The 15,048-nt window shown below is 35.7% G+C and overlaps 1 protein-coding gene across 1 annotated transcript in view; it reads left to right on the top strand.

Moving 5' to 3' along the window:
* The first annotated feature begins 1,604 nt into the window (after positions 1-1,604).
* LOC128556940 (putative leucine-rich repeat-containing protein DDB_G0290503) overlaps positions 1,605-15,048 on the top strand; it is a 39,014-nt gene continuing 25,570 nt past the window's right edge. Inside the window, exons 1-7 of the mRNA XM_053542979.1 lie at positions 1,605-1,684; positions 2,622-2,714; positions 5,303-5,341; positions 5,809-5,853; positions 6,400-6,474; positions 7,912-8,004; positions 8,719-9,039. Of these exons, the coding sequence (XP_053398954.1) occupies positions 2,674-2,714; positions 5,303-5,341; positions 5,809-5,853; positions 6,400-6,474; positions 7,912-8,004; positions 8,719-9,039 (614 nt within the window). The 5' untranslated portion in view covers positions 1,605-1,684; positions 2,622-2,673. The remainder of the gene's footprint in view (positions 1,685-2,621; positions 2,715-5,302; positions 5,342-5,808; positions 5,854-6,399; positions 6,475-7,911; positions 8,005-8,718; positions 9,040-15,048) is intronic.

The raw sequence follows: 15,048 nt of genomic DNA, 5'->3' as shown, positions 1-15,048 counted from the left end.
TACAAAAAGAAAAAAATAAGTTTCAAAGCTATATGCCTCAAAGTAATAGCTATATGTACTTTGCAAGCAAAACTTTAACCAGGATTTTCTAAGTCTAAAAGTGGGGGTAATTTGGCCAAAATACATGTTAGTGTTATGGGACTTCATGCTTTCACCTAGTTTTATAACCCCGAAGACACATGTAAAGTTTCAATTCAATATCTGTATTAGTTTTGGAGATAGTAATTTGCCCGCCAGACTTTAACAAGGATTTTCTAAGTACAAAAGGGGTACAATTTGGCCAAAATGCATGTCAGAGTTATGGGACTTGATGCTGTCACCTAGTGTTATAACCGAAAAGACACATGCGAAGTTTCAATTCAATATCTGCATTAGTTTTGGAGACAGTAACTTGCATGTAAGACTTAACCAGGATTTTCAAAAGTCCAAAAGGGGGCTTACTTTGGCCAAAATACATGTCAGAGTTATAGGACTTAACCTAGTGAGGTTGGTAATTGACTTAGAAAAAGGAAAATTAAGTTTCGAAGATATATGCCTTTAAATGATAGCCTTATGTACTTGCGTGCAAAACTTTAACCAATGTGTGACGCCGATGCCGACGCGAGGGTTAGTGGAATAGCTAGACTATTCTTTGAATAGTCGAGCTAAAACGGATGGTATCTCAGTTGACTTAATGCAATAAATAAGATGCGTACATGTTTGATGATACACAGGCCTTTTCGAACTTGATTACCGGACGCCTAGACAAATCAAACAGTTTAGGTCCGGTCACCGGACACATAGCCAAAATGCGCAGTGTCGTTTTTTTTTCCGTGACTTAGCGGAAGCTTCCGAGCACGAAAATAAAAGCGCCCTCTGGTATCATAATGAGAAATGTACATTATGGTAACCTCATTATGCTTAGTGCTATGCTGCATTCTGAAATGTGCCAAGTGAGATTGTGTTTGTTTAAAACTTTGTTAGCTATTCATGCGTACGAGTAAGCACATTCAGCCTGTCCAGGAGCCACTTCTGTCCATATCATCAGCAAATAGACAACATAAAAACATGGGGAAGGTGTGTCTAGGTTAACCACAAGCTAATACACCCAGTGATGCATGTCACATTGCAAGATGACCGAAAGCAAGTTAATGTCATAGACTAATGAAGAAGTAATCGTTATATTAAAATGAAACAATTAAGCATGTATGAATGTCAGACAGGAACAAGTAAACATAGTATGCACAAATGATCATGTAACAATGCAAAATGGGACGTCCGAAGGAAGCATGTGATCAGGAGAATAACAAATGCATATATATAAATCCCAAGATTGGATATACGAAAGCACAATGCAGTTTTTGCCCTAATTCTGTTCCATAAAAATTGGGGGGCGGGGGCCATTATTTTATAAGGAGTGTCAGTGTTTTATAGAAAAGGATCATTATTCTATATAAAATAATGACCGGGGGTCATTATTCTATAGGGGTCAGTTTACAACGTTACACAATATCATTGTATATCATTAAACTAAACTAACAATTAAAATCTTTACACAAATCAAATCTTATCATTGACCTGTGAACCATGTATACATATTAATATCTGAAATGACTTAATTATACTTCCTCTTTCGGTTAACGTTAACCTTGTTATCATTATCGGTCATATGTTACATTTGTAATATGGATAGGAACGACAACAGGTAAGAATGAAAAAAAAATATTGGATTTATTTTGTTTTTAATCACCTGCTTCTTATCAGCGGCGGTGAAATGTTACTATAATTTGAGCCTACTTTCGGTTTAGATACATAATAAAATTAAAGATGTACAAACTAGTGAGGACATTTTGATGAAATCTTTATAATTTCATTTTCTGTTTATATGAGCAAATGTGCTCACGGTGAGCATTTCTACTGACTGTTGTCATTCGTCGGCCGTTGTGCGCCATACGTCATCGCCAAAAAATTGACTGCTAGCAAGTTGGGTGTCATTATTTTGGCCATATAATATTGAACTATTTACCTAAATAAACTCTCGGGCAAACCTGATATTGGGTTATCAGACTATAAAAACTAGGTTATTCTATCAAATAAAAGAAATAAGAAGATATCGATTAAACAAATGGCTGCTCCCCGAAATATGATTATTGCATATTAAAGCACAAAAGCGGAATATATTGAATCTAAGTGGGGAAGGTTAAAAACATGTTGTTTTTTTATCATATCCTAACAAGTAGTTGTTGATAAAAAACTGCACCAGATGTGCCCATTTCCTTCGTAATGTTAAATAGTCAAAGGGCAGTAACTCATCAGATATGTTTCCGACCTGAACATTAAGACAGTGTGCGCATCTCCTCTAAGGAGGGAAGCTTCTTATGAAGTATAGCTTGTCCTGAGGTCAAATTGGACAACACAGTTGAAAGGACTAGTCCTATGCAACAGTTACTTAACCGTGACTTCTGTGTTTAAAATATAAATTGATTACAAGTGTTTACATGCAATTCAGATTGTCTTTCCTATCATCATGGATTGCATTGCTTAACAAAATCGATATTTCTTCCGTTTGGTTCTTTCGTTTATTTTTAAATATTTACTAAATCTAGAGTCAGAATACCTTAACAATGTTATTCTTTCTTTAGAATTTAAGTCACGTATCTCTGTTGTTAGACAACTGTCAAAAGACCCGATAGTATGGATGCGGGTAATAACGACGACAAGAAGGCAAAAGTTGAGTGAGTATAGTATACCATTTTTAGAAAACTGGAACCGAAATTGAATAAAAAATGATTTATATCTAACCAGCATATCAACTAGAACTATTCTGTAAATTATGTCTCCCCCCTCTGGTGGGGACATATTGTTTTTGTCCTGTCCGTCCGTCCGTCCGGCCTTCCGTCCGTCCGTCCGTACGTCACATTTCATTTCCGAGCAATAACTAGAGAATCATTAGACCTAGAACCTTCAAACTTCATCGGTTGTAGAGCTGCTGGAGTAGACGACCCCTATTGTTTTTGGGGTCACTCTGTCAAAGGTCAAGGTCACAGGGGCCCGAACATTGGAAACCATTTCCGATCAATAACTAGAGAACCACTTGACCCAGAATGTTGAAACTTCATACTAGGATGATTGGTCATGAAGAGTAGATGATCCCTATTGATTTTGGGGTCACTCCGTCAAAGGTCAAGGTCACAGGGACCTGAACATTGGAAACCATTTCCGATCAATAACTAGAGAATCACTTGACCCAGAATGTTGGAACTTCATAGGATGATTGGTCATGAAGAATAGATGATTCCTATTGATTTTGGTGTCACTCCGTCAAAGGTCAAAGTCACAGGGGCTTGAACATTGAAAACCATTTCCGATCAATAACTAGAGAATCACCTGACCCAGAATGTTGAAACTTCGTAGGATGATTCTACATGCAGAGTAGATGACTCCTATTGATTTTGGGGTCACTCCGTTAAAGGTCAAGGTCAGAGGGGCCTGAACATTGAAAACCATTTCCGATCAATAACTAGAGAATCACCTGACCCAGAATGTTGAAACTTCGTAGGATGATTCTACATGCAGAGTAGATGACTCCTATTGATTTTGGGGTCACTCCGTTAAAGGTCAAGGTCAGAGGGGCCTGAACATTGAAAACCATTTCCGATCAATAACTAGAGAACCACCTGACCCAGAATGTTAAAACTTCATAAGATGATTCTACGAGCAGAGTAGATGACCCCTATCAATTTTGGGGTCACTCCTTCAAAGGTCAAGGTCACAGGGGCCTGAACATTGAAAACCATTTCCGGTCAGTAACTTGAGAACCACTTGATCCAGAATGTTGAAACTTTACAGGATGATTGGTCATGCAGAGTAGATGATCCCTAACGATTTTGGGGTCACTCGGTTAAAGGTCAAGGTCACAGGGGCCTGAACATTTCTGGAAAATAACTTGAGAACCACTTGACCTACAATGTTGAAACTTAATAGGATGTTGGACATGCAGAGTAAATGACCCCTATTTATTTTGAGGTCACTTTATCAAACGTCAAGGTCACAGGAGCCTGAACAATGACTTGAGAACCACTAGGCCAAGAGTGTTGAAATCTAGCGGGATGACTGGACATGCCAAGTAGATGATCCCTATTGCAGCCAACTATCAGTGTCCCTTTGACTTTCGCTTCTGACCCCTATTGACTTCTTGCCTATAGGACTTTGCATTGGGGGAGACATGCGCTTTTTTACAAAAGCAATTTCTAGTTTATAGTAACTATTAGTTCATCATAATTATCAGAATAAAACCCCATTCCTCTCTATAAATACCTTAAAACAGGCAGAGATAAAAGATGTGTAATAATACATTTTTATATTTAGAAAGGTTAAGGTCTTGTTTATTATTGTGTCACCCCTATTGAAAGGGATATCCAATTTTGCTTATGAGACACCTTTATTGTGCGTACCAATTACCTCCCAACTTCTACCACTATGCCCGGACGAACGCTCCCCATGGGGCTCGAATCTTCGACCTCCCGATCCAAGGGCGGACACCTTAACCACTGGGCAAATGACCGGTTTAGAAAGTGCTGTAAAGGAGGGGGCAACTGATGCCCGACAGCATGTTCTGTAAACAAATTCTTTTCAAACATGCTGACTAATATTTAACAATAAATGCAGACGTATTTATTTATCAGATGAATTTTTAAATGGGCATAGATCTACCCTGTCTAATTACACGTTGTATGTAAAATTGTTTACAGATAGTAAAATGTGGTGGTTCGTTTCTCCCAGGTCGTGCTATTTTGTTGGCGTCCCCGCCAGAACGAAACAATGACAGCACGATAAATCAATCTTGTCGTTTTGTATTTTTTGCCGCCCCTGTCAATACAAGGATGCGACTGCGAGAGGACTTGACAAAAGTAGGACAACGACACGACAATTCATTCTGTCATGTCGCCCTATTTTGTTCTGTTCAATTGGTTGCAGGACGTCATATGAAAATACATGGATAAGACAAAGTAACATTCTGTCGTGTTGTCGTTCCGTTGTGGTGACCGGGGCGGGACTCGACAACATGAGGGCTAGACCAGTTGCTTCCGGTTTTCGCAGTGCTGAACTTTGTCTAAAGCATTGATAGGTAATGCTTAGGTGCTATATAGCCCTTCCGTGTCTGCCATTCCTAAGGGCATGCCAGGTGATCGCGACCCCTTTGTCCGTTTGCGCTGCGCATTGATATACCAACACTTGCAGATATGACATGTTACTGTAAGTTTTTGTGCATGTTCTCAACCAAGGGCCTTAATGAATATTTGTCTGTTACCATCTTTTACAGGCTTATATCTATAGAAGTCATAGAAGCCGAATTTAACAGGTATTTAGATTACACTCACTTTCTTATATGCTACACACTGATTCGTTTTTAAAGGATTATGAACGCTTGAGCATATAAACATAAAATAGATGGCTACACATTTTACAGATCATCTTTTCAGATCAAAGATGATCTATTACCGTTAATTGTTTATGCGTCCGTACCTCTGCACTTTCTTCGACGAAGCATCAGATAACACCGATACAATCTAATCTGACCATATGATGGTATTTAAATATTGTAAGGCTTATAAACAGGCCCAATCAAACCGAGTCTGCAACATTTTGGTTTTTGTCGTGTTGAGCGACCTATGGAGTTTCCACTTTTTCTGTTTTAAATGTTTCAAAATATTTTCCCATAAATATCATCATTTAACATATTACTTAATAATATATTTTTTACATGTTTTAACCAAAGACGGGTAAATGTTACAGGTTATCTCGACCTTAATCATTTTTGTATTATAGTTTTGCCGCAAAGTTAAAACATGAGTTGCAAAAGGCACACACAAGGTAAGATTAACATTTATTACCCCTGACTTGTCTTATAGTCTTGTGAAGTAGATCATCCGTACCATCGTTTACAAAAAATATGTATCAGATTTTGAAGAACCCCCGATTTTTCAAAAAGTATCATATAAGATCAGCGATTGTAATGAAAATTCTAAAAGTTCTACTGTTTTCTATCATAGTCATTTAAATACATGTACGTGTGCTAAAGTTTGAGTTTGAACTGAATTTATTACATTCTTTTATAAACATGTTTGAATGCATTTTGTATTCGTAGTAAGCAAAGGAGTTTTAACATGTCTTTCTATTGCATCTTCATTCTTGTTTATTTTTGCCATTAATTTGCGACTTGGTTTTCGTGTCCGTAGGCCGGGTATGGCTTTTATTCTAGGGTCCGGATAATTGACGTGAAGGTCATGACGTCAAGTGTAGCAAACATGCAGAAATACTTTATTAATAACATTTTATATCTTAATTTTATTTAAAGCATTTAATTCCAAAATATTATCAATGTATTTTGTGTAAATCTAATTGTTATTATCTTCAAAGGGTAAACGATTTAGAAAAAGAGATCTCAGCCAAGGAAGATGACTTCTGCAGCACATTGGAACAAAAAGAAGACAGGTAATGCTTTCGTTACAAGTTATTGAAAATGGGAAGTGCATATACCACATACTTTTCAAATAAAGATCTTTGCAATCGATCGCCCTATTCTTTTCCATAGGAAATTATGACGTTCATTTCGTATGAACAGCAAAAGCAAAGGCGCGTAATTTATGTCAACGCCGCTTAGTGAAAACTGACCGCTGCTTTGACGACGTCCACGTATAGTCAGGGAGAACGTTCCGTAAGACGTCGCAGTTGTTCCTTCTGGTGAACAGAATTGCCGGGAAGCTGACTTTAATGTTAAATGCAGCAAAATGTGTGCAATTTAAAATAAAATCTTGTTTACAACTGGAAAGGAAAAATAATGTAAATATAAGAAATGAAATGAACGACAGAGTAGGTCCAGCAAATTGAACATAAGATTCATGGATTTGCCAGTCCTATTCTGTCGTTCATTTAGCATGAACACCGAAAAATAAATTTCATTTCTAAGTAATGGCAGACATGTAGTTCGACGAAGATAGTCAAAGGTGGAGTACTAGTTGAGACGAATGTACGCATGGCAGGAGACGAGATCAATTGTTTCAAGCTTATAATAATATATGCACTTAGGGGATACGTTCTACTTGTATAAAACACATCGTGTGCAGCAATTCCGATTAGGTTTTTATTTTTGCAAACCACATATATTTAAGTCCATTTGAGTTTAATATCTTCAATTACGATTCTAAAATGTTAGGATGGTCATTGTATGACGGAGTAGAATAATTATAGAAGAACGATAGGATCATATATATCCATCACACTATCGTATTGTTGCTATCCTACCATGCAGATATCGATATCCCATCATCCTACTATAACACCGCCCTAACGTCGCCCTTCGTCTTCTTTAAGCACACACCAAAAAGCGAAATCCATTCACTCACATTGCGTGTTCGTTTGTGGTGTCAGACATGTTTTGTTAATATCCTTATAATGCCAGTCGCCCAATTATCAAAGCGCAGTGGTAGTATGGTAGGATGATATGATGACGATATAAAGATTGCAATAGTAGAATGACAGGATGGTGGTAAATACGAGTGTAGGATGGATATTGTAGGATGGCAATACTGGGATGGTAGGATAACACTTTGATAACTGGGTGATTTGCGATGGTAGGATATGAAGAAATCACAATCCTTAGATAAAAGTTCTTAAATAGTTTTAATTTTGATGAGGATAATATTTCTTAAGTAAGTTGTTTAAAATTATTCAAATGGTTCAAGTAGTGTCTTATATTTCTTTAAGAAAATTCTTTATTTCTTTTAGAAAAATCTATTTATAATTCTTTAATTATGTACAGTACGTAACGTGTCTTGACAAGTGAGACTTGAATGAAATATGGCGCATTGTTTCGCGTTATATCATTTGTATAAATGTGTTTTGTTGTACACATTGAGTTAATGTTTTTAGGTACAATTTTCTGTCACTTGAAATGATGAAACTACAAGAAGAACACGTCAAACTGATAAACGAGACCAAACTGTCAGAAAAAAGTCATTCCAGGTAGGTACCATGCTTCAATGTCCCGTGCGTCAGTGAGTGAATAAAATATAATATTTGTTTTACTACCTTTGTATGTCAGCCTGGTTATCTGTCTTTATTTAGCTTGTCTGTGCTTCTTCTAAAAAAACCCTGACAGACCGCATTGTACTGACACTTCACAGGCATGATTGGTTTGAAGTCCGCTCCGATTAATGTTTGCTGAGTTATGGCCCTTTTATGTTTTTTTTAATTACCCGCACTACCTCTCCTACAGTATTGGCGGACTTTAAAAATAAGAAGCTTCGTATGAATGACCGATAGCAAGCTTAATTACGCATATGATACAAGCTTTTCGGTTAAAACTATTCTTCACTATGTTATGGCACTGTTATATTAAAAATTCAAAACTATATATATGGCCATTTTGCTTCGATTTGACGTAAAACCCATCTCACTCACTCACTCACTCAGAACTATCAGCATGATATTACTCACTTCCCTGGTTTAGACGTGAGCCTATGCAACGTATGGAACTATTTAAAAAAGCTTGAAATGTTTGCACTTTTCAAATTTTACCATGGATTTACTTTTAATAGATCAGATAGTATCAGATTAATTTTACCAAGGCTTGATTTCTTAATTTGACAATATAATAGCACTTAAATCATATTGTCGCATTAGTTTGGCGACATTATTTCGCTTCAGTTAGTATGCTACAACCGTCCTTTGTTTCAGTGAACGCCGTCATCTTATGAACATGAATGAGGAAAACAAAAAGCACATTGAAAGTCTAAATGATCATATCAAATCGATGAACATGGAAATTAAAAAGCTTAATTGTGAACATAGCAAAGAAACTGAACAGCTCAAGTTTGACTTAAATGAGGCCAAGCATTCTCTCACATGCAAATTCAATGAAGACAAGATTCGAGAAACTGAAATTGGATATAAAATGCATCAAATGGAAGAAGAGAATCTTAAATATTGTGAAATCGTAAAAAATTTGAATGCTGAGGTCAAAACCCTAAAATCAGAAACTGAGCAACTACAGTCACGGTATGTATCACAGTTTATAAGACTTTGTTTTTTAATGATTTTATCAGTTGAAATGTAAAACAAAAACACTTTCATTCTTGCTTTGTTGTTATAACAGGTATTGATACTACTTTAAGTGAACATGCCTTGTATTCAGGAAACTGACTGCATTATTAGCGGCATTAGTATCTTTTAGAGAGACTCATGAGACTGACTGACAGCATGGACTTATTACTAACAAATCCATTTTGTTTAAGATGATTTGTGTTACACAGATAAGCAAAGAATAGGGAAAAGTTCGTCTTCAACTGTTGCTCCAGACTTTTCACACTGAAAAAAATGTCCCAGTAGTACAGTAAAAACGCCATTTACAAAGGTTGCTAAAACTTGAATATAACTTTTAATTTTGGTTATTGTAGTCTCTCGCATCCTCCACAATGAGAAAATGATATTGTGCTGCTTGCCTTCCTTGTTTTGTTGTTTGGTTGACAGCAGCTCAAAACAAGGCTTCAAAGTTATTGTTTTATTGTTCTTTTGCCCCTTTACAAACACAAAACGGCAAGCAAATAATTAATATAATATTGTTCTGAACTCTTTTGCAAAAGGGAAAATGCATAATGCTTAAAGGTAAAATGTTTGTAGTGTCATATCCTATAAATAAAATGAGTCTAAGATTGCTAACCCCGCAAAACATCTTACTCACTTCATGCTTTACATCTCTTCTTTCATTGTGCCGAGTACGTGAACATGGCTGCGAGACATCTTCACTCCAGTAGTACTAATTAATGAGATTTACAAATTATTTTTCGGCGAAAGCCGTCTAAATCCGTTTTCGTTACCTATGCCACGTGACTTCAGTTTGCAAATCAAACTACTTGATAACGCATTATAGATGATTTATCAAAATTGAAGATTTATGCAACACTCTGCCTGATTGGACGAGAGTGTCAATTTCTTTCACTCTGTTGATTGTGCTACGCTGAGTGAAATGTAGACAAAGCGTTTATCCTAAACGACGCTGTTCACAGTTTCAAAGCTAACTTTGGCTCAGTATATTTAGCAAGAATATTGATATATCTCAAAATGATAAGTAAGTTTAATAAATATGATAAAAACCTGTTCAAATACCAACATATATCAAATTAAAGAAAGAGCTGAATACGGTCTGCGTATCACATGAATAAGGGTATGATAAGAGTCTTTTATGTAGAGAAGTGCTTTTTAAAAGATTTTCCTTGTTACAATTGTCGTCTGTATATGAAAAGGTTTCTTGCTTTTGTGACTTATTCAGATTGCATATTAAAATGAGTGCATGTTTGCTTTGATATATTTGTTATAAATTATTTAACTGATTTGTCATATATGAATGTTTTTCTTTAGTATGGTATGCAAATATTGAACTCAGTTGAAATCTGTTTTATTATATATATGCTATATAATGACTGAATCTCATTACACTGAAATGAAGGTACGCTGCATACAGTTTATCTATGTGATATGACTACGGTCAAACTTTGCTTATGAATCAGAAATTATTACAAATGTATGTTTTGCTTGACCTTCACTTTTTATAGGTGTGACGTCATTGTCCAAAGATTCATGAATAGCGAATATGCATTTGTTAAAGCGGGATCAGTTGGCCTATTTTAGAAATAAATAAAAATAATAAATAAAAAAATCCTTTAATTGATTTTTTCTCATGTATTCTAATCAAACCTGATTTGTAGCATCTTTATTAGGCCCGCAGCCAACTTTGTTCAGCTGGGACATTTGACCCCTTTTAGGGGCTGCTAGAACTAAAACTAAATTTTTATCAAACTCGATGTGTAACAATATCGTAAGGTCTCCTGCTATTTTGTTACAAATGGGGATAGGGACCAATTTAGCTAAAAATATAAACACGTTTAATGACCTCTTCTCATGAACCGCTTCATGAATCTTCATCAAACTACTGCTGTAATTATTCGTCTAAGGATAAACGAAACAAAATTGCAACCGTACGAAACCTTTGCGAAAAATTAAAAGAGAACCATTTAAATTGTTAAAGTGCGGTGTTTAGTTTTGCAATTTGAAAAATGTTGGATGAAAGATGAATGTTAGATGAAAAATTCATAAACTTCTTTCCTTATTACAATTCGCCGACCATCATTTTTAAAGATATTTCTTGTTATGAAGTGCAGTTGGATAGAGGTTTGCGGTAAAGTTGATTGTGTTTTGTTACTGTTTCATTTGTGATCATGTATATCATGTGACAGTCAAACGTCTGCATTGAGTATTAAGAATGCAAAGTATGTATTGTTTCAAATATCATTAAATAGTTATAATGTTATTACAGACTCTTCTCTCATACTGCCATTATAAGTAACAAGGCTATAGTCTTATTCACATACTACAATTGAAAAGCTAAAGCTAGGAGAAAACTTTTGATGGGGATAACATTCATCAGCATTCGTCTGTACAATCAAATATTTGTGCAAGTTGGGATATTTTTGTTGCATATCCAATACGCCGTTAAACATAACGGTAGTAGATATAATACTGTAAAGTAGCTTAACGGCAACAGGGAATGAAAATCAATAGTATACGGCAGTTTCAACGTAAGATAAAATTAACAGAGTGTGAAAACTGGGTCATAAATAAGAGTTGTTGAAGTATACGGTGGAGTTTTATACAATTTTGGGATAGAATTTCAGTTTTGTCGGTTCGTTTGTGATTGACATACCTATTTTATAGATAACTTTTACCGCGTAACCAAATGCTGTGTAAGTGAGTAGAATTTGTATCAAACACCCCTCAGCCTAAGGTAACATTTTTACGCATTACTTTCTTATTACTTGATGGAATTTCATAGAACAAAGACAAGGACAGGCTCCTTAAAAAGACATATACTCTTTGCCCTTCGATTTCTTTACGAACTTTCGTAGAAAGTGACACCGCGCGTTTCAATCGGGTGAAAAACGGTTTTTGACGTGTTGGAGATCGGGAACCAAAACGATGAAAGAATCTGCTGCTCCTTGCTATTTCTCGTGAATCTATGGCCGAAATGTATTGTTATAGACTATATTTAACATTCATACTGCTGAAGAGCAAAGTTATTTCGTTTAATGCCTGTATTTAGGCTAGACATAGATAATCTATCCTAGGGAGTACCTTTAAAAAGCTTTGATAGGGAGCAGATATTCCTGATTTTTCTTAGTCTCGCAATTCAGCTAAATATCAGTAAACGGTTGTATCTTTCAAACACGAATCTCGATCATACAGGTGAACGTTTTTCTTAGTTTGGTTTGCAGTCATAAGTAAATCGGCAAATGTTAAGAGCTCGAAGATCTGTTTATAAGACATGCAATATTATTTTTATGATAGGAGAATGGAAGAAACAGCCAGCACAGAATAAGACGGATTTAAATATTATATCCGACATTTAGCAAACTTCATTCGCGTAAAAGATTTATAAATTTTGGATAAGGTCAAAGCTAGGTGTTACCTCCTATAAGAAATCTTTTAAAAAAATGTTTTACCCAGTTTTTAGTATTAAAACCTCTTACGGTTGCTTTAATATCCGTTTCATGTAAAAGATGAGAAGCAAAAGATCTTCAGCATTATCTTTTAAAACTATCAACAGAAGACGTACACAGCTGAAATAAGAAATGGTTTATACTTCGGCAAAAAACTTTGGATGTGATCCTTGAATTTTCTGCTGTCTGTACATCAGGGCCATCATCTACGAGACTATTTAACATACCTTTTTCATATAAGGCGAAATATCGCATGAATGTGACATAAAATTTATTTGATCAAATGTCCTTAATAGGATGAAGGATAAATGATTGGATGAAATCAGACCTGTAAGCTGTGGGAAATGTTCATTCGATAACATGGCGTATCAACCATTTACAGATGTTATTAAATCATTATTATGGTATTCACGCAAACATTCCTGTGAAATGTGGTATTCAAACCGGAGTTAAATATTCTGGAAAATTGGCTTTCAGGGGGTATATTTCCCCCTTCAGTTCATGTGCGGATTGAAAAACATGGCCTTGTTGCGCTTGCTCAAAGTAAAGGAAAAACTAAGCTCCTTTTTTATCTGAAATGAATTTATTATGCCGTCAAAAGTGACCTGAAAAATTTTGATCCGTACGGTTGGCAAAGAATCATGTCAAGTAAACAGCCATACTCTCCTGAGTTATCAAAATGATAAAGTTACTGTCCAGGGAACTTGAAAGGTATTGATGTTATTTGTCATTCTACGGAAAGAAACTAAAAAAAGGTGTTATACAAACTATTGGTGAAGTAAACGTCAACAAATGCAACGCAACCTTGCCATACCCTAGTAAAAACGATCTGTGATAAAATAAGAAAATGCCGCTATTGAAGAATTGCGTCAAGAGGAAAAGAAAAGCTTGAAGAAAATATGAGATAGGCTTTACAGACATTATTAATATTTGAAGTGAAAGCTGTAAGAAAGAAAAATGAATACAAGAAAGGAAGCTCATAGAGAGATGTGGAGAACAAGATTGTAAATACAGTAAATATGCAATGGCAATAAGTTGTATCATCGCTTATGTACATGATATGAATGGGTATTTATAAATGACAAGATGCGTAATGAAAAAACTCATTTTTCTTGTTTTTGTTAGGTTTAACGTCGCATCACATGTCGAAATGCAAAAGATCTTGTACAAAGAAAAGGCCTAATTTTTTTCAGAAAATATAACTTACATCACACACTTCAGGATTTTCGATGTATCCACAATTCTAACAAATATCATGTGTACAATCTTGCAGCAAGATAGGAAAATTGTTGGTAAAACAACGGGAAGCTTTATATTTGCTCTAATAAGACATAATAGTTGAAAGAGACATCAGTAACATTTCAAAACGGGAATTGCGGCAGGTCCAGTAAACCAGTGAGTGGGAAAGTATCCGAATTTCTAGCCTACGTATTTCTAACTGATTGAACAAACGCTTGTTGGCGAGCTTTTTGTTTCTAAACACAATTTGCTGTGAAGAAGAGTTTGTTTTAAATGGATGCCTTTAAAGGTGGTACGTTTATTGTAGTATCACTTGATGACAGCTTCAGGAAAGACCATGACTTATGAAGTTCAGACGTGGCTATTGAATATAAATGCCCAGTTTTGTATTTGCACAAAAATCTTCAGTCACAATATCTTTCGCAGTGTCAATCGAAAACTAACGCTCTTACTGTTACATCTTTAGTGTACTTGTATCTTATACTATTTTTCTTCGTAAAGAGGAATGGTGAATTGTATAAAAGGGCATATAAATTTGCAAATAATCTGTATAAAACGGACAATCCTAGGCGAATAACTAGCTTGAGTGAAAAGTTTTAGCGGATTAAACACGATGGGAATGACACATGCAAATCATCGGAAGCAATTGCATGTGTTGGGCTTTTTCCGTCCATGGTACAAAAATGCAGGTTCAAAAGTACTCAATAATATGGTTTCAACATCTTATTGTTAAGGAAACAAAGATTCGAGAACCATGCGCGATATATTAGAACCTGTTTACTGCATGTGACATAAAGCCGGTCTCCATATCACTGCTACATTACCATATTATTTGATGGATAGTGGCATTCTGTTGCTGTAAATAATGAGAATTACAACCCAAAAGGGCATGTAGAAAGAGATAAAGTTTAAGAAAAAAGCGATCGTAGGCGAACAGAAAGAGTTGAACAAGGAACCAGAATGGAAATCGCAAATAGAAAAATAGATGTGACAAAATAGTTAGGGACTACGTATATATGATAAATGTAATATCAATCTGCTGGTTATTTCTGGGAGAGTCATCACACAACGAAGGCGAAATAGCTATATGAAACACAACAATCGACTAACACCAAACACATAACAGATGAAGCTGAAGCTGAAGCAATCGCTAAAGAAGGACGACTTAGACGGCGATGACATAAAAATGGATTTGCAAAACATAGATTTAGCTTCTGGATCCCCATTTATTAGTTACAGTACACATTTTGGGATTCCAGTAAGAAAACCGAGGAAA

Source organism: Mercenaria mercenaria, chromosome 5, assembly GCF_021730395.1.
Source record: "Mercenaria mercenaria strain notata chromosome 5, MADL_Memer_1, whole genome shotgun sequence".
Classification (NCBI taxonomy): domain Eukaryota; kingdom Metazoa; phylum Mollusca; class Bivalvia; order Venerida; family Veneridae; genus Mercenaria; species Mercenaria mercenaria.
Note: the sequence above shows the minus strand (reverse complement) of the source record. Positions and strands in the feature narration are given on the sequence as shown.